This window comes from Lagopus muta, chromosome 11 (assembly GCF_023343835.1).
Source record: "Lagopus muta isolate bLagMut1 chromosome 11, bLagMut1 primary, whole genome shotgun sequence".
Taxonomy (NCBI): Eukaryota; Metazoa; Chordata; class Aves; order Galliformes; family Phasianidae; genus Lagopus; species Lagopus muta.
Genome location: NC_064443.1, coordinates 10,994,751 through 11,015,359, shown reverse-complemented (window position 1 = coordinate 11,015,359; position 20,609 = coordinate 10,994,751). Strand labels below are relative to the sequence as shown.

Genomic DNA, 20,609 nt, shown 5'->3' with positions numbered 1-20,609 from the left:
TCTCACAAAGGCTGCTGATACGCACATGATTACGTACATAGTTTCTGGTTGGAAACAGTTGCTTGAAATAAATTGTTCCTTTAAAAGTAATTTTGATTTCTTATTAAGAAAAAGAAAAAAAAAATGGAGGAACAAAGCATGTAGTTTTTTGTTGAACAATAGGCTATTGTATCTTCTATAAATCTGTTTCCTGTGAATAAAGCAGCAGGTGGTAATGAAATTATACATACCTTAGAAGGGTTAGTAGATAAACGAACACAGGCTTTAAGAAAGGGGATGCTGAGGGTGTGGGAAGATGAAATCCATGCTGTGTGTAGTGGGGAGGGTGAATTCAGACATATAACTTTCTCCTGAAATAACCTTGATATCTGGACAAGTTCTTCCAAGCTTGGATGGGAGCAGCACAGGTGGGTGGAGAAGATGCCACAGCAACCTCTGCTTAGGCACCATCTTACTCCAGGGAAAGCAGTGAAACATGGTTGTGGTGGGGCTGGCGCAGGTACTGGTGCATTTTTATAGCACTTCAGGGAGGTGTACCAGAAATAGGTGGGCAAACGGGGGAGAAAAAAGTAATCTTCAGGGTGACTTAGTAACTGTGTTTGCTGGAGCTGGAATACAGCACAGCCATCCTCTTTGGCTTTGCTTTCAGGAAAATTTGTGATAAGGAAAGTCAAAGAAAAACCATTTCCCCAAGCCCTCATTTGTCTTCTGAGTAACTGGTGAATGTGTGCTGTAAGGACACTTACTGCCAGCGCAGGGAAAATTACGAGGCCGTTCATAGCAACAGGCAGCCTCTGCCATTTGTGCCACATGTGCTGGTACATAGATTTATGAAATTAAGGAGGGGCAGCTCCCAAAATAGCTTGGTCTATTTCAGTCTGAGCTCATAAGGGGAAACTTTTTGGATAATGATCCTGGTACACAGAAGTGGAAAAGCATTCCAAGCTCCTGCTGGATCTGGGCAGCTCTAGTCTGGGAGTTACATTGCTGACCGAGGTGGGGATGAGATCTAGGATGGGCACTGGTTTTTCTCCTGGTGTATTCTCAAATCCTGGAGAATAAAGAAGAATCACAGTATCATAGAATCATTAAGGTTGGATAAGGCCAGTAAGATCATCCAGTGTAGCAGTCAACCCATGCCCACCATGTCCATAACCACGTCCCTCAGTGCCACATCTCCATGGTTCTTGAACTCTTCCAGGCATGGTGACTCCACTCCCTGGACAGCCTGTGCCAGTGCATCACCCCATGTTGTGAGAAGAATGTTTTCCAAATATCCAACCTGAAAGTTCAGGGTCTTTTAAAAGATAGGGTTTATTCATTTATTTATTTTGGAAGCAGTCAGTGAAATGGTCATTGTCATAAAAATGAATTTGTGCTGCAGAACCCCAAAGCAAAAGTGACTTCTTTTCCCATGTCTTTAAGCAGATTTTAACCATGATTTACAGAATCATGGCTTGCTTTGTCCTGCCAGTACAGATTTAGTGTATCTGTTGCTGTACACTTGGACTGGTTTTATGTAGGGCAGAATCATGAACTCTGGCTCAGTTTTGCAGTACTTGCAGTACAGGAAATGCAGCCTGGAGACTGCCAACAGATTTTGTTTTTAACCATTTCTTTGGGATCTCTCCGTTTTCTTTAACTTTGCTGATTCTGATGCATAGTTGGAGCAACGTGTTCCTAGGGAGGGAATGGTACTGAAGAATGTGCAATGCCATGTGGAGCGCTGGGCTCGGAGAGTGACTGGCATTTTGTTGCTGTCCTCCAGCATCAATGGTTCAGCCCCTGTCTGGGCTTGTAGCACTTTGGGAGTGAAATCTCACTTTGAGGTTCAGAATGGAGTTCATGATATATGTCTTCCTCCGTCCTCCAGCTAGTAATACGGTAACTTACAAAGTCTTCCAAACCTATTAGAGACAGATCTTTTTAAAGGTAATTAAGTGCCTGAAGTTGCAAGAAGATGGTTATAATCCAGTTTTGAAGTACGTATTTGCCCGTTCAGGTACTCAGATAACTTTAAGATCCCATGCTATGGAGACCATGCCCAGTGTCTGCAGTTCGAGTTGTCCTGACCCACGCTCTGCTCCTTGTTTGATTGCAGACAGATTTCTCCTCTGATTTACAGAAGTAACTCTCCTCAAGGTGGATCAAATCGCACTCAGTTTTGGTCACTTGGGTTCCTGTTTCCAACCTTGAGCTTCTATGCTAGCAAAAAATACTGTCTTGCATTAGCATGAACAGCATTTGGTTCTTAATGCTGATTTAGTATTCATTTCTCTAAATAGGGAGTGCAATTACCGTATGGCTAAATAACTGTTTCCAACTGTCTTTTTTCCATTAAACAAATGGGAGGCTTTACCTCTTGGTCTTCCCACAAGATTAATGCACTTTCTCTGCAGGAACTGTCTTAAGATGATCCAGGAGCCTGAACACTTGCAGACAGCAAGCTTAATTGTCACAGAATCTTATTTAGCCAATGACGATTTTCATTAAGAGGTGATCTGTGTTAATAACATAGGCTAATAACTTCTCTAAATGAAAAAAACACCTTTCTTTCCCCCCTGCAGGCAGGAATAATGAACTCTTAAATCAGAACTCTTTCTGAGGAAGCTTTTTATTTTGTTGCAGAGGTTGGCTTCAGATTTGACTGATGCCAGAGGTTCCTGATGCCTGTTTTCACATCTCGTGGGAAACGTAACTGAAAAGTCGTGGTGTTTTTGAGAGCAGTTTGGCTGCTGGATGCTACTGGGAATTTGCCCAGGACTTCCCCACTGGCTCCGTACCACACAGGACAGGGTTGGAGGAGCATTTCAGAGAGGCAGCAAGTCAGCCTTGGCCAGCGTTCACTGACTTGGGCAGCAGACTGTAGAATCACAGAATCATTAAGTTGGAAAAGACCACAAAGATCACCAAGTCCAAGCCCAACCCACCCCCACCATGCCCATACCCACATCCCTCAGTGCTGCATCTCCATGGCTCTTGATCACCTCCAGGGAAGTGGATCCACCACTCCCTGTGCATCCTGTGCCACTCCATCGTCACTCTTTGTGAAAAGAAATTTTTCCTAATACCCATCCTGAACCTCTCCTGGCACTTCAGAAAGCCATTACCTCTTGTCCTTTGATGGAGCAAACCACTTTGGAAGATCAGGAATTCTTCTTACAGGGAAACTGTGGATTCCCTATGAGTTAGGATTGATTTAATTAATTTTGTAGTTGACCCCTGCAAATCAGCCATCTGGCTGCTGGATGATCAATGGTCTAATAAGCATCTTGGTCAGAGGAGAGACTCATAAGACAGAAGGCATGAGTGGGAAAGTAAGCTCAAACTTCCTATGAGACCTAAGAGAATCCTCACCAGAGGCAGCCATGGGAAACAGGGAAATCAAGTTCTTGTCTTTTCTATTAATCAACTCCTTTGTCAGTGTTTGTGATGTATGCTCCTTCTCTGCAACACTTGTTGCGGGGAAGAAGAGCTCGTGGCTGGATGTGTGTAGAGGAGAACAAAGAAACTTCTCTCCCTGCTGGTAGCATGATGCTGAAATAGCAAAAAATGTTTTCGAAGAACTTACAGCAGCTTTTTTGTACTGACAAAAATTCCCATGGGATAACTGTGCAGAAAGCATTGCACGCTCAGTGTTACTGAGAGTCTAATGTACTTGGTGAGCTTTTCTGAAAGATGTGGAACTGGCAGTAACACTGCTGCTTGAAAATCACTAATTACAGAATATTTTCTTTAGAGAAATTTGGGCCTGCTGTGTGTGAGAGGAAAAGCTTGAGAAATATACCTCTAATGGCTCCAGCATGGGTAGCTCAAGAAAGGAACTACATAAGCTTAAGAGAAAAGTTCCTTTCTAAATTGAGGGAGGAAGGGATTCATGAATTTTCAGTGCTTGGGCTGGCACTCCTTTTGGTCTGACTGAGCGTCAGGCTACCAGCCTTCCCCCAGGTGGGTGCTGCGCCAGGCAGGAGAAAGGACCGAGAGAGAGCAAAAAGAGCTGGATTTCTTATTTTAAAAAACAAAATAACCTCCTACCTCCCGTCTAAAGCGTCTCCATTAATACCAGCTTGAGTGGCAGAGCAGGAAACTGGCTGAAAATGAACAAAGAGCCACACGGCAGGGATGCTAATGCAAGCAAATGCCAATTCACACTTCAGCATGCGTCGTGTGGCAGCTTCCCTTCCTGTTCAAACATTTTAGCTAGATAATGAGTTGAAAAAAACCCAACATTTTTAGCATAATCAACGTTTTCAAGGGAGAAGAAATAGAAGAAGGGAAGCTGTGGTGCTAATTATTTGCCGTTGATTTGGCTGCAGCACTGTGCAGGGGGCTCAGTGCTAATTGCACACAGTGGCTACAGATCAGGCTATGGGTGTTGGCTGCTGGGGGAAGCTGGTAACTCATCACCAACCTGAAATGGTAGCCAGGGCATGTCCAGAAACAGCTGTTGAGAGGGCAACTTAGCAAAATGGGATTTCACATCAATAGTGATTGGGGTTGCAGTGGGAAAACAGAGCTCAGGGAGTGCTGGTGGCTGTCTGGTCCAGGGTGGTGTGTTGATGGGAAGCAGATGGTTGGCTGCTTTGCTTTGCCAGCAGATTATGGAGTTGGCTTCAGATCATCTTCGGTGGCTCCCTGGGAGCTCTGAGTTCCCACCTGCAGCAGAGCATTGCCTCAAGCACATTACCTGGGTAAAGTTGGCAGTGATGCTCTTGAATGGAAAGTAGCTGCATCCTGGGGTGGTTCTCATCATCCTTAGCGTCCTGTGTGACCAAAGGGAGTCCAAATGTAGTACATCCCAGTGAGTTTTGAAGCACATCTGCAGGCTCACCTTCCAGTGCTGAGAAAGAAATCTCGTGCTGATATCCTGCCATTTTGAGGTTCCTTCTCCATCTGAGAAAGGAATGAAAGGAGGTTACGGCTGCTGGGCTGACCAATATGGATCAGGAACTGCTGGACCAGCATTGCCCTGATGCTCCCCTTGGAAATGCCTGCTTTGTGCTCTTGAAGTGTCCTTGTCTTCTGCCTGCAGGTGTGTAAGAGATAGGATGGTGGAGAGAAAGGTTGAATGTAGGGGAAGCTTGCTAGAGAGAGAAATTAAGATGGACATGGCCAACGTGGATAGATGATGAAAGTTCTGGAACTTTACCTCTGCTGAAGGAGAGATGGCAGGTGGCTTTGCTTTGTTTTCAAAAAATTAGGTGCTGGAACTTAACTATCCCAAGTACATTAAACTTTTCCACAGTCTTTAAGCCCAGATTAACCTTGTCCCTATCGGTGTCACTGAGAAATGCTATGAGATCTCTGTGGTCAGAGTGCTTGATTTTTCCTTCTTTCAGAAAGCAGAGCTTTATTCCCCTGTTTCACAGCAGTCCTGGCTGCTTGGGTACCAAGGTTCAATGTGCTTTGGCAGCAGAGACTTGGCATGGTTTGGTGATGGTCTACTGCCAAGTGCTAATTCTTTCTTTATTAGAAATTCTTGGTCTAATGGCGATGGAAAAGCTGATGCAGGAGGAGTCCAAGATCTGAGCACCTATGCTATCCCTCTATTGGCTGCAAAACAGGTTGAAAAAGTGAAGGGTGTGAAGGGTGCATATTTTTCAGCTGAAGCTTTTAATGCTTGAAAATGTAGATTTGGGTCAACTAAATCACAGAGTTTTGTTCAACTTGTGAAGTTACTTCAGCTGGAGCATCAAGAATTAAAACTAATGTGTATATATATATATATATGTGCTTTGCCTTTTTGGAAATTACTTTAGTTGGAAACTTGTTTCATTTTACTTTTTAAAAGTGTTCAAGACCTTGAGTAGAATCCAACTCTTTGCATTTAAATGTAGCCCACACGATTCAATTTATACCAGCATTTTTGTGTTTGTGAGGAAAGTGGGCTGCCAGCAAACTGAATATCAGTTGTAATTACACAGTGTACAGACCACTGTCTTGAATGAGGCTGTGTTTTTTGTTCCCTTCATACATAGTGAGACCCAAACACTTCCGTAACTTAAATACAAATTACTGAAGGGCTGTGGACAGGAGTATGTGGATGGGGTTTTCAGTAACCTGTATTTATGCTGTCATGGGCAACTTAGAAGTTGCCTTCACAGCCGCTGAAGGATTGGGAAGGGCAATCCAAGAATGCGGTCACTCAGAGTGGGAGTCATTTGATACTGCACATCACTGGAAGTAATTGATTGACAAAGCTCCAGCTTTTTAGGAAACGCCAGCAAACAGACACTTCAGCTAGATGAAATGTGTGGAAGGATGCTCTCTTTGTTGCAAGTAACCACTGTGCAATATGTCTTCCAATAGGAGAATACAAAGATATTTAAATACTTTACATTTAAATTTCAAATTGTGCTGCACAGTGCTTTTAGAGTGCATAATACTATTTTCTCTTTCTTCTTTTTTTTTTTTAAGTCACTTAAAAGAGGGTGCTCTCTATACTGTACAGAGGCTGTACAGCAGCAGGAAAATGTGACTTTGAAATAATGGCATCTATAAGAATAGGCAATTTCATCCAAGTATAGTGATTTAGTGCCCTGTTAGCATCCTGATGTATAACTCCATTTCCAAAAACCCTAAGTTTCTTCACAAGCATAATGACAGGCTTAAAACTTGTGAGATGAATGTGACAGCTCTCCCTGTCCTCAGCTGTGCCACATAATTACAGGAGCAAAGGAATTTTCTTCTCTCCTAATGGATTATCTCCCAGAGGAATAAATCAGATAATGCTATTGCACCACTACCACTGTGTTTCCTCCCCTCCCTCTCTAAAATGCAGGATAGTCTGTACAATGCTGCATTTGTGAATCCAGGGCCGGTAATGGTTTTTCTCATCTACAGTCTGTGATGGGGTTATGATCCCAATTCCAGTGTTAACATGGACAAACTTTTTGCAGTGATCTGGCTTTGCTGTTGCTTGTTGCTTTGGGCACTAATTTCTTTTTCTTTTTTTTTTTTCTTTTTTGTTTGCCCTGCTTCCAGATGATGGCCCTTACTCAAAGGGGAGCAAGGACTCTGGTGGGATGGACTCAGCCCTGGTCTCCAGGAGGCAAAGCATCCCAGGTAAAGGATTGGCTCCCACTCCAACACGTCATTGCTATGGGTGCTGGGCTTGCTGTGCCAGCAGTATGCCAGCAGGTTTGGAAAGGCTGCTCTAGATAACGTGTCACCTTCCTAATGAAGCCCGGGGCAAGATTTTAACTTCTGATCATTAAACACTCAATCACAGATTTGGCTTTGTGTATTGTGGAGCCTGGGAAGGGTACAGAGCCCTTTAATTGTTTGAATAGCAAAATCCCCACTAATAGGAGAAATCCAAGACTATTCTCATCAGATGTTTAAAGGCCATGGCTTGAAGGACCAGGTCCTGCTTAACCAGCTCACTTCCATGTCTGTGTGTGCCTCTAATAGTGGCAGTAGATTTATAAAGGCACCGACCAGCGTGCCGTATTTCTTATCTTGATAACCTGATCTCAGGAACTTGCCTTTTTTCAGAGCAGTAATACTCCTCAAACTCACAACAATGGGTAATCGTGCTCTGGGAGTTCTCATTTTAAACCCTTATCAAGGATCAAAATTAAATCCCACTGAAGAGCTAATGATCTCTCCTTTTGGCACCATCTGTGCAAATCAGTTGTGTCTGTAGTTGAGAGTAAATGTGCAGGATATTGCTGGATGGCATTGTCATGGTTCTATGTTTTTTGTTTTTTGTTTTTGTTTCCGGGTTTCAGTATTCCACATCAAAACATCATGTAGTGTACGGGGCATTAAAGTGTCACTGCCCCAATTCCAAGTACCTATCCCTGTACATTACAGAAGTCACGGGATCTGGCCCTTCCGGGTGGGGGGGGCGCGCTCTTGCTGCCTGGCAGTGGGTGCTGGAGGGTGCTTTCCTAGCCGTTCCAAGCTTTCCAGGTTTGAATCGGTCCCGGGAACTCTCTCTCTCTCATCTTGTCTGATTTATTAATCTCAATTGCAATTAAATTGTATCTATTGTGTTATCTTGTATTCCAATATTATAGTAAAATAAGTTTTCCTCCATAGATTGTTGCCGCTGTTCTTTTCCTCCCTTCCTTCCTTCCCATTTTTGTGGGACTGGGGTGGGGAGGGGGAAGGGCAGAGGCCTGTCGCCCCTGTCACGGACATAGATTGATCTGGTCAAATCCGTGACAGATTTTTGGCGCCCAACGTGGGGCTCGACTGCTTTTTAACTTTTTGAACGAATCTCTTTTTTTTTTCTCTGCTCTTAGAGAGCTTCGTTAGGGAGCATTATCAGTAGTTCAGGTTTCTGTGCTGGAAAACCTGACCTTGAAAGATTAGGCGTACTGCCAGTGTTCTGGGATATTTGTAAACTTTGAGCACTACTTAGTCTGAGTAGTGCCTTTTTTTCTTTTTTTTTCCCTCCTCTTGTTAGCTTCAATTCATTAACCCTTTTTTAGCAAGCACCAGCGATGAACCCACTCGTTATCGTGGGGGTGCTGGGTAAAGGATTTAAAGCAATGGTGTTAGTCACAACCTACTGGCCAATAATCCATCTCGTACTTACGTGTTGTGGAATTGCATTCATATATAACTACCTAAGGGCACTGATGGAGACACCTATGTTTTACCTATTTGCAATGTGGTATGATTTGAACTTTGACATCTACATTCCAGAAGGAATGGCTAATTTCACAAACAACTACAGCCTCATTGTAAGCCCCCTTTATTATGTGACGCGAATGAGAAATGAGTTTACATGGGGCCCTGAGCAGCAGCAGGCTTTTGAACAGATTAAACAGGAGATAGCCCGTGCCGTGGCCCTAGGACCAGTACGAACGGGGCAGGGTATAAAGAACATCCTCTACACTGCTGCTGGAGAGAACGGTCCCACTTGGAGTTTGTGGCAAAGAGCCTCAGGAGAGACCCGAGGTCGACCCCTGGGATTCTGGAGTCGGGCATACAGAGGGTCTGAAGAGCACTACACTCCAACTGAGAAGGAGATCTTAGCCGCTTATGAAGGGGTTCGGGCTGCTTCCGAAGTAGTCGGTACTGAAACACAGCTCCTTCTGGCACCTCGACTGCCAGTGCTGAACTGGATGTTTAAAGGAAAGGTTCCCTCCACCCATCATGCTACTGATGCCACTTGGAGTAAGTGGATTGCGCTGATTACACAACGAGCACGGATGGGGAACCTCAGCCGTCCAGGAATCCTAGAAGTCATCATGGACTGGCCTGAAGGTAAAAAGTTTGGAACACTACCAGCAGAAGAAGTATCACGTGCTAAAGAAGCCCCACCATACAATGAACTACCAGAGAATGAAAAGAAATATGCCCTGTTCACAGATGGATCGTGTCGTATTGTGGGAAAGCATCGCAGATGGAAAGCTGCTGTGTGGAGCCCCACACGACGAGTTGCAGAGGCCACTGAAGGGAAAGGCGAATCAAGCCAATTTGCAGAGGTAAAGGCTGTCCAACTGGCCTTAGATGTCGCTGAACGGGAGAGGTGGCCAGTGCTCTATCTTTACACTGACTCATGGATGGTAGCAAATGCCTTATGGGGGTGGTTACAGCAGTGGGAGCAAAATAACTGGCAAAGAAGGGGTAAACCTATTTGGGCTGCTGAACTGTGGAAAGACATTGCTGCCCGAACAAAGACTATGGTTGTAAAGGTGCGCCATGTAGATGCTCATGTGCCCAAGAGTCGGGCTACTGAAGAACAGCAAAATAACCATCAGGTAGACCGAGCTGCCAGAATTGAGGTGGCTCAAATAGACCTGGACTGGCAGAACAAGGGTGAATTATTTCTGGCTCGGTGGGCCCATGAGACCTCAGGTCATCAAGGGAGAGATGCAACATACAAATGGGCCAGAGACCGAGGGGTGGACTTAACTATGGATGCCATTGCACAGGTTATTCATAACTGTGAAACATGTGCCATCATCAAACAAGCCAAGAGGATGAAACCTCTGTGGGAGGAAGGGCGATGGCAAAAGTACAAATATGGGGAGGCATGGCAGGTTGATTATATCACCTTGCCACGATCTCGCAATGGTAAGCATTATGTGCTTACTATGGTGGAGGCAACCACTGGGTGGCTTGAAACATATGCAGTTCCCCACGCTACCGCCCGAAACACCATACTGGGTCTCGAGAAACAAGTCCTGTGGCGACATGGCACCCCAGAAAGGATTGAGTCAGATAATGGGACTCATTTCAAAAATTCTCTTGTAAATACTTGGGCCAAAGATCATGGCATCGAGTGGATTTACCATATTCCCTATCATGCACCAGCCTCTGGTAAAATTGAACGATACAATGGATTGTTAAAAACGATGCTAAAAGCACTGGGTGGCGGAACATTTAAGCACTGGGAGAAGCATTTGGCAGAAGCCACCTGGTTAGTCAATACCAGAGGATCTATTAATCGTGATGGTCCTAATCAATCCAGTTCCCTACATACCGTAGAGGGAGATAAAGTCCCTGTTGTACATGTAAAGAACATGTTAGGAAAGGCAGTTTGGGTTCTTCCAGCTTCTGGAAAGGGCAAACCTCTCCGTGGTACAGTTTTTGCCCAGGGACCAGGATCCACTTGGTGGGTAATGCAGAAGAATGGGGATGTCCAATGTGTACCACAAGGAAACTTGATGCCGGGGGAGTGCAGTTACTAATTCTATGTATATGTATATAGCCATGTGTGCATTTTAATCATTTTTTGTTTGTTTGTATATATGTATATATATTTTAAGCATGATGTAACGATGTAGAATAAGGGGTGGAATGTCATGGTTCTATGTTTTTTGTTTTTGTTTTTGTTTCCGGGTTTCAGTATTCCACATCAAAACATCATGTAGTGTACGGGGCATTAAAGTGTCACTGCCCCAATTCCAAGTACCTATCCCTGTACATTACAGAAGTCACGGGATCTGGCCCTTCCGGGTGGGGGGGGCGCGCTCTTGCTGCCTGGCAGTGGGTGCTGGAGGGTGCTTTCCTAGCCGTTCCAAGCTTTCCAGGTTTGAATCGGTCCCGGGAACTCTCTCTCTCTCATCTTGTCTGATTTATTAATCTCAATTGCAATTAAATTGTATCTATTGTGTTATCTTGTATTCCAATATTATAGTAAAATAAGTTTTCCTCCATAGATTGTTGCCGCTGTTCTTTTCCTCCCTTCCTTCCTTCCCATTTTTGTGGGACTGGGGTGGGGAGGGGGAAGGGCAGAGGCCTGTCGCCCCTGTCACGGACATAGATTGATCTGGTCAAATCCGTGACAGGCATTCCTTCCAGCACAGTCAGGAGTCCCCACAAAGTTTCTGGCAGCCCCTGAGTTCCTGAGTCACTGTATTGAGGAGTAAGTTACTAAGATGGCAAGGGACCAGAACTGTTTGAGATTAAAGAGCAGGAGCATTATGGACCTGATGTTTCTCAACAAGCTGCTGTTGCCATGTTAAATAGGGACCAAGCAGCGCCTGAATGCCTTCCAGACTGTTGCCAGATTGCAAAGATGTCCTCCACTTGTGCTAATCAGGGGCATGGGTTATTCTTGGAAGTGCTTCACCAAGTAGGTAGAGCATGGAAGGATGTAGCGAGGTGCAATTGCTAGAGTCACGATGGCATTACATGAGGAGCAGAATGCTAGTGATGAGGTACTATGGTGCCTAATAACGCTGTGTGCTCTGCCAGTGAAAGAGAAGGGAAGCCCAGGTGTGCTATGTCAGTATGTCATTTAAGGCAGCCTGCCTTGGTCTGGAAATGATAGCATGAAAGATATTTCAAATATTCCCTTTCCAAGCAGAGCATCTCGTTTAAGCCTTGCAGGACTTGGGTTGTTTGCAGTGTAAATTTCAGTCCACAGGCATGGGACTGCTCTCACTGCCAGAACCATCACCGCCTTCCCCTGAGTGGTTTTGGAGAAAGTTGCCCTACGTGAGGGACGCTGTGTTTGTCCTGTAAAACAGTGGGGGAGTTCAGCACCCAGAGAGAGTGGAGGTGGATGGGTCATGATGTAGACAAATTTTTCAAAAGCTGGCATGAAAGTCATCTGATTTGTCCCAGGGCTGATCCTCTGAGCGGAGTGTGCGTGCCATTGTGTGCGTGCCATTGTGTGCGTGCCATTGTGTGCGTGCCATTGTGTGCGTGCCATTGTGTGCGTGCCATTGTGTGCGTGCCGTCGTGTGGATGAAGACAGAGCTGCTCTTCGCTGAGTCAGCTGAACTCTTGGTCTCTCCTTGGGCCATTGCTGGCTCCTCACAAGCTCACCCATCTTCTCCACATCAAGTCTTGAAGCTGAAATAGTTTAGAGAGAGCGTTTTTGTAAAGCCTGTAGGCAAGTGTAATGAGACTGAAGTTGGCATCGGCTCAGGCTTGGCTCATAGGTACTGGATGAACAAGAGTGTCTTGTTGCACTGTAGGAAGGCAAAATGGAGGAGCAGTACTGGTTCAGCAGGTGCCTAAGCCTGACCCTGCAAAATGCACTGGAGCTTGCTTGTGTTGAACCAGTTATGTTTTAAATGTGACTCGTGGCTTCAGCTGCAACTGTAGAGAAGGTGGTTATTACTGAAAAAGTCTTACTTAGACCAGCTGCGTATGTGTGGGGAAACTGCTGTGGGTGAATGAGTTCATGCCTTATCCTCCTTTCCCTCGTGCTGGCAAGATCCCACCTCTCCACCTTATCTTCTTTACCTCATGACTACATTGACATCTCAGGCTGTTTTTAAAATCAGCACATTTAAGTTCTCCCTTGTTCTGTTCATGCAGGCAGCTACTGCAGGTCCACAACATCCTTCCACCTGCTGAATGTGAGCCTGCCGTGCAGCCCTCCAAACACCCGCCCTGGTCCATATAAAACATAGTTCTGGAGGTAATCTCCCTGGACTTAGATGCCACCACTCTGGAAACACAATGAATTCGTTCTCTCACAAGCCCTCACTACCCTGCCTTGCCCTGCTTGCTCTTGCCTCGAGACCTGCATGCCATGCTTTTCATGCAGGTCTACCAGCACGCACCTCTGCATCACAACATCACTTCAAAGAAAGTGGAGCTTTCTCTTCCTGCTAATTGGCACTGGCACGGATTGCCCAGAGAGGTGGTGGATGCTCCATCCTTGGAGACTCTTAACATTAGGGTGGATGGGCTCTGAGCACCTGATGAAGCTGTGGGTGTCCCTGTTCACTGCAGGGAGTTTGGACCAGATGGCCTTTATGTGTCCTTTCCAACTCAAATTATTCTATGATTCTATGAATTGTAATTGCAGCTCTGCTCTCCCACCACCTGTAGGATAAGGATGTCCTTAGGTCTGGGAGGGATATGCCTTGCACTGAGGAGTTTGCCTTTATTCCTGATGTTTCAGAGGAGTTCAGAGGGGTCACCATTGTGGAGCTGATCAAGAAGGAAGGAAGCACCCTCGGGTTGACCATCTCGGGTGGCACGGACAAAGATGGGAAGCCAAGGGTCTCCAACCTGAGGCCAGGAGGACTGGCAGCAAGGTGAGAGATGGATATAGAGTACAGAGGGCACAGGAAAGCTGGGGAAGAGTAGTTACATGTTCTGCAAATATAATTAAAATAATTGGCACAAAGCTTTTTTTTTTTTTTTTTTTTTTTTTTTTTTTTTTTTCCCCAAGTGCCTCAATGCAAAGTTGCTACTCCAGTAAGTCAAATGCCTTCTATTTTCAGCTGTTTCCCATGTTCTGTGCAATTATGCTCTGAATTTTTGTGTAGGGATATTTGGGATTCTGTGAAATTAGGCAGCCTTGTCAGGAGAGCTGCATGGTACAATACATCTTGATCAAGCTAAGTGGTTTAATATTGTATCTGTTCTGAATACTGAGTGTATAAGCAATGTTACTGGCTCAGGAAAAGCATGATAGAAGAAAGGCTCCAAGAAGCAGAGAAAGGGAGGGAGTAATTGAACAATTTTGTAGAAAACAGGCAAAAAGCAAGATGTTTTCTTTTCTTCTGTTGAATTTTATTTCAGACAGCTCTTGGTACACTTCTCTTTGAGTGATTGCTCTATGTGAATGGGAATTGAGCAACAAAAAGAGAAGGTTGTGAAAGTGCATGTGGCAATTGTTACTGTATGTACAGATCTGAACATTTGCCACTAGGAAAGATAGATAGCTTCAATTTTAGCATTCCTCTCTGAGAACAGGCTCGTGCAATCACACAGCTGAGATCAGCCCTGCCTGGTGCCTTGTTCACAAAATCTCATGGTTATCAAAGGCTGCCACGCACTGCCAGCTTGGTTACGGTGGAGGTTTTGTGCTACCCCTGCTTTCTCCCTCCTCATTCACAGAAGTGACCAGCTGAACGTTGGGGATTACATCAAGTCGGTGAACGGCATCAACCTGACCAAGCTGCGGCACGACGAGATCATAAGCCTGCTGAAAAACGTGGGCGAAAGGGTGGTGCTGGAAGTCGAGTATGAGCTGCCCCCAGCTGGTGGGTACCGTGACAGCCCTGCTCTCTTTCATTAGCCATGCTTTGACCTGGGGTGCAGATGGGCTGGCTTGTGCTTGGGTCACCGTGGACGAAGCAGGACCTGGGGGCATGGTGCTGCTCTGCCTTCATGTGCTCGCTGGATGCGGCCGCGCTGTGTGGGGTTGGAGCAGAGTGCTTTTTCCAGCACAGTGGGTGCCTGCTCATGCACACAGGCAGGAGATGGCTGATTAGATCTGTCTTGCCTCAGAGTGACTTGGTAGCACAGGCCAATCTGCCTCCTGATGCTACTTCAGCTTTTCTGCCTTTTTTTTTTTTTTTTCCCTTTTGGAGTGTGGCTACTGAAGGTTTTATTCAGTTCTAAGTATATATTGCCAGATACACTTTTCTGAATGGCAGAAAGTGCTGTTATTGCTCAAGATGCTTTGAAATGTTTGGCGTTTTCAGATGAGATGGAAGCTGAAGCAATCTGCTTTCTAGCTAAGGGGCCTGGGTCAGAGGCTGGCAAGCCTGGGTGACATAAACAGGGCTTGTGTCATGCTGTGGGACACAGTGTGCCTTTGCACTGATTTGTTTGTTCTGATTATAACAAACAAATGCCTCAGTTCACCTTCTCATCACAATCTTTTCTTTGTGAAAATGATCTCCCTGGTTATTACTGTTATTCAGAGGGTCAAACAGAGAATGACTGGACAGAAGAAGTAGAAAAAACAAAAAGGGAAAAACAAAGCTAATGAAATCTAAGCTGTTTACCCCAGATGTGAACCTGTCTTACACTTTACAGCTCTGCTGCAGTTTCTGCATTTACCTAAAAAAATTCAGAATATATAAATGACATCCAACAAACCCAACAGCCAAACCCCACAGTTCAAGTTTTCCATGATCTCACGCTTGCTGGAGATGACAACTCTTAACCTTTCTGCTTAGCTGTGAGCCTGGCTATTAGGAATCTGATCAGCTGTCCTTCCAGCTGAGGAGCAGTGCCAATACCGCATAGCTCAATCAATAGCAGCGAGGCAGAATGTCTCCGTTCTGATTGAGCAGGAAGAACGCACTGAAATAGCGACTTTTCTCAGATGAGATTATTGATGCTGTTTATGACTAATCCAAACAAAGAGACACAGCAAAATACCAGGAATTGTCCGCTGTTGCCTGGCTCCAGTTCACTGTTGGTTGCTCGTGTGCTTTTATCTGTGGTGAGGGTTTGCTGTTGCTGTGTGCACTCTCTTCTTTCTCCCCACGCAAAAACCAGAAATGTAGTGTATTTCAATAGCTTGCATGTGTGGGTTTCCATTTTTCTCCCCACTTTATAATTTCCTGCTTTGGAAGAGACCAGGTCTAAGTCTAGTTTTCAGGCCACTATGTCATATCATCTCTTTCATGCATAAACCAAGCCCAGCATTAATTCTAGCTGAGGTTTCTCTGCTCCCACTGCTCTTATGAAAGACTGCTGCAGAACTTCATGCTTGGGTGATTAGGACAGAAATTGGACCGTTTCCCAACTTGTTTGTGGATGCTTTATGCCCTTCTCTTGGTACGGGAGCCTTCCTGTGCCCCAGGCTTTTCCTTTTTGAAGTATATCTAGGTTGTGTCCCCGTCAGCACTCAATGCAAGAGCAGAGCAGCTGTGCAGGGCTCTGGTTCGGGAGTATATTTGGCCTTGCTGCAGCCTGGTCCTCAGGGCTGCCTGTCTGCACGTGGGTGCCGTGCCTCAGCTGTGCATCTTTGGGGTAAGTTTAACCCTAACTGGGGCACTCCCAAGCCCTTGGGGCGCTTGGCAGCGAGGACCAACTTGATCACAGTTGGCACAGAAAGGAAACTGGTTTCCAAAACCCCTCCTGAGCCAGGGGAAGGGCTGCTGTGGATGTGCCTGGGTGCCTCCTGCTTCTCCAGTCATCCCTGCAGCCATTTGTTGCAGCCGGTTTGAAGACTGTGAATTGATCTTTTTGGAGTGGATGAGCTAAAATGCCATGCACCATTTTGGATGGAGAAGATTGGAAAATTGTCTCGTATTCACAGCGGTACTTCAATAAATCATTAAATAGCAGCAGATGGCAAGAGGCAGAAACAGTTTTCTTTCTTTTTCTCTTTACTTTTGTACATTAAATAGTACTGTGTATTTAATATAAAATTGCTGAATTGCCCCTAGGATCAGTTTAAAGGATTCACTTAATCTTTTTTTAAAGTCAAAATGTAGGAGGAAAGGGAAAAAAACCCTCAACCTTTTGCACTGAGGATTTGGGATTTTCATTTTCTTTAAGGTCAACTGTGGCTCGACTCCTTACACTGCTTCTGTTTGGTTTTTTTTTTTTGTTTTTTTTTTGTTTTAAAGTAGGTTTCCATCCGTGGCATAAGCTTCTGGGCTTTGAGTAATGCTGAACACATTAAAGCTGGCTGATAAATGGGAGGGTTTTACTTGAATGTCAGAGTATTAGCCAAGACAGACTTGAGAGAAAACACACAACGCTGAGCTGGTCAAATCATCCCTGACCATGGTGGTTGGCTCTAGCAAAGGTTTAGACTGTCTAGATTGGATTTTGTGCTTCTAAACAGGGAAGATACAATAGGGGATGGACTTTCATTTTAGTAATGTTTGGCTGAGTTTTGTTATTATCTTGCAGAGTGGCATGGAAAAGGTTTGTCTGGGGGTAACCAAGTTGTTCTCTTTTCCTTTTAGTGCCAGAAAGCAGTGCTGGCATTATTCCCAAGACCATTGAGGTGTCCCTCTACAAGGAAGGCAACAGCTTTGGCTTTGTGCTCAGAGGTTAGTGGCTTCTCTGCTGAGAAATGAATGGGGTACAAACACTGGCAGAGATGATTTGGGAAGCAGGAAAAGAAAAGAAAGAAGGTGAATGTCACACCACAGACGAGAAGCAAAAGTGTGCCCCAGAGAGCAGCTTGTGCAGCCTTGAAGGCCTGCTGACTTCCTAATCTAGGGCACGCTTTGCTTTTGAGCTGTGTCAGCTGTTTTATGATAAACGTCTCTACTTTCTCAGCACTCTCATTCAGAGTCTCAAACCTCCAGTGACTTACAGCTTTCCTGGTTTGCTTACAGGGGGAGCCCATGAAGACTGGCACAAGTCCAGACCGCTTGTGCTCACCTACGTGAGGCCGGGTGGCCCAGCAGACAGGTACTGCACCTCCAGCATTTGCTGTCTCAGAACAGACTAGCAGCTTTCACTGCACTTTTGGGCAAATATCCTTCTCGTCCTCCTTGCTGGGGTCTCCCCAAGGCCTTTTGTGCTCATCCTGCAGAGGTGGAGTGGAACCTTTGGTGTGCAGGGGTGAACGGATCTGGTGCTCATAGGGTGACCTATCTTATCTTTGGAAACATCAGAGGCTGCTCTTCCACAGGCAGACACTTAATTAACCCTGTGCAAATGAAGAGCTGATGCTATGTTAGAAAGCCAGAAGCAGCCTATGTATTGTTATGCTGCTAATTTAATGTGGTGGGCCTGACACTATAAATAACCCAAGCTATCAACTCCTCAGGATCAAATTAATTGACATTATACATATATATAAACACATAAATGCAAAAAAAAAAAAAAATTAACTTTTGCCTATGGTTTCCTATAGAGAAGGGTCCTTGAAAATCGGGGACAGGCTGCTGAGCGTTGATGGGATCCCTCTGCACAGTGTGACCCACGCTGACGCCCTCAACATCCTGCGGCAGTGCAGCCAGGAGGCACTCTTCCAGATCGAGTATGATGTGACCATCATGGGTAAGGCCAGGACTACTGGGGTGGCATTTGCTCTGACTGCCTGCAAAGTATGTGGGGCTAGAGTCAACTGTGGGGTCACTGGATTTCAGCCCCAAAGTTGCTGTCTATGTGGGAGCAAGGGATCGAGTTCGAAGCTGACTTAGTTGAAGGTATTTGAAATGCCCTTATCTGATGATGCGTCCCAGTGGGAACGTTGACTGATTTCAGAAGAGGAGGGAAAAAAGGAGTTTCTAATGTAGGAGAAGTTGGAATTGAAGTGGGCTGGAATGTCGGCGCTCTGCCAGCACTGAAAATACCGATATTAGATGTATGCCGGGCAATGAGCTGTGAGCAGGCACTGGATTGCTGTGGCTTGGCTTCTGAATTTTGACCCTGTTTAATTCTAGAGCTGTTTCTTTTCTTAGAACTTTCAGTTCAGATCTGCTTCTGAAATAAATGAGGAGTGTCCAACTGACTGACCCTAGAGAAGACAGAACTTACTGGAGGGCAGAGGATGGCTATTTCTAAAAATGATCTATCTACACAGTAGATACTGAGTTTGAGGGCATTATTTTTTTTTTCCCATTTGATTTTGAGATTCACGCTCTGGGAAAGAGTTTATTATTAGCTACTATAAAGTCATTTTGAGCTGGCTTTGTGACACACAGCTGTTACTGCAGGGAGCATAGTTAATGAGTTTTAGGTTACCACAGAGTCTGAAGCTGTGCCGGCTCTGGAAGCTCAGTGAGCTGTGTGCTCAGATTTGATGTTGCAGCTCTGTCTCCAGAGGGTTTTCTGCCTTCACTGGAGCTGCAAGCTGGAGTAGTTTGGAGTCTCTTCTGCAAATCTCACAAACCAGCACAGCACGTGGGAGCCTGAGATCCGGCGAGGAGCAGGAGTTGGATCAGGTTATTTTCTGATTTACCAGCAAGGAAGCAAATCGAAAGAAGTTTAATACCTCCCCACTGCTGAGCAAACAGAGCTGAGAATGCCAGGACTTGTTCCATGCAACATGCAGGAGAGATGCTGTAGACTAATGGAAATCCTTCTGCAATTTCTGAAGGCTTTCCAATTCTTTCTCAGCCTCTGTTCCCCAAACTGCCCTTCCTTTCACAACAAATACTGCAAGGATGGATGTACTGATTTTAGAGCTGTGTCCCTGTGTGGAGAGGCTGCCAGGAGCTGGGCAACCATGTATCACACTGACACTGGCTGTGCTGGGAGAGCTGGAAGGAAAACCCAGCCTCTCTGCAGTTACCTGTGTTCTGCCTGGCTTCTGCCATGTTACAGGAGCAGCTGTTCTTTAGAGATTGGCTGGCATTCAAGAAAAAGAGGAAAGCCTTAAATTATGGAAAACAGAAAATCATAGAACAGTTTATGTTGGAGGAGAACCTAAAGATCTTTGAGTTCCAACCCATGCCATGGGCTGGTTGCCACCCACTAGCTCAGCTTGCCCAGGGCCCCATCCAGCCTGGCCTTGAGCACCTCCAGGAATGGGGCACTCAGACCCTCTGAGGGCAAAAATACCTAACTAAATTCTGTTTTCTACCTTTGGAAACGATTTTGACTGCAGTAGCTGAGCATAGGTCAGTGAGGGCTGTTCTCTCTGGCGAGCAGCAGTTAGCACAGAGCTTTCCAGTCTGTATAGAAGCAAACATTTAGTGGTGCATGGGTAATGGGCTTTTTGGAATTTTGTTGTTTGTGTGGTCCCTTGGTGCCTATGCTGCAGAAAGCTGATTGTTTTAGATCCTGACTTGAAGCAAAAATAGCTGTTAAAGTGTCTCGGTATTTCTTCTTGAGTAACTCTCCCACCTAAAGCTGGCAGGGTTGAGTGAACACAAGCAAAGTCGGGTTCTGTGCAGTGATTCATCTTGTGCTGCTATACAGTGGGCCACGAACACTTCCCAAGATACTTCCCAAGAAGGTGTAAAACAGCCCCTTTTTATCTAGTTTCTTCATAGATTGCTTCTCCCCACCCCCGTAAAGCAAGATGATGTAGTATTTGTTGCTTAATAATATTCGCGGCTGATTTTGCCAGGCAACAGCTAATAACTGCAACCAGAGATGAGTGCTTTGTCCCCAGATCACAATTATTACATTCTCTTTACCAACTGAGAGACAAGGATGAGGGAAGGGAAAAACAGCTACTGGAAGCAGCGTGGGAATGCAAGCAGCCAGAAGGGAGCACTACGCTTAGAAAACTAGCCCTTGGCGAAGGGGCTGGGACACATGGCCCTTGGCTGATGCCAGATAAACATGGCAATAAGCAGATGCCTTTCTTTTGGAACACAGAAGAGCTGCACCTTTTCCATGGATGCTTGAGGAGGTTGCAGACGTGCCTGATGGGGCAGGTGCCAAAGCAGCAGTGTGCATTGACTCCCTGCAGGAAGGTTACTGCGTGCCCTGCCCTGTCCTCTCAGCATTTTGTTCTAAATTAGCTTGGGTGTAATAGCCCTATGTTAATCAAGCCTCACAAATTTTGCTAAATTGCA

At 45.4% G+C, this 20,609-nt stretch overlaps 1 protein-coding gene across 7 annotated transcripts in view; it reads left to right on the top strand.

The window, feature by feature from the left end:
- Positions 1–20,609, top strand: part of GRIP2 (glutamate receptor interacting protein 2) — a 218,533-nt gene that overhangs the window by 159,801 nt on the left and 38,123 nt on the right. For all 7 annotated transcript variants that reach the window (XM_048957647.1, XM_048957643.1, XM_048957645.1 and 4 more), the window contains exons 2-7: positions 6,985–7,065; positions 13,328–13,463; positions 14,272–14,417; positions 17,091–17,177; positions 17,469–17,544; positions 17,993–18,138. In XM_048957647.1, coding sequence (XP_048813604.1) covers positions 6,985–7,065; positions 13,328–13,463; positions 14,272–14,417; positions 17,091–17,177; positions 17,469–17,544; positions 17,993–18,138 — 672 coding nt within the window. The remainder of the gene's footprint in view (positions 1–6,984; positions 7,066–13,327; positions 13,464–14,271; positions 14,418–17,090; positions 17,178–17,468; positions 17,545–17,992; positions 18,139–20,609) is intronic.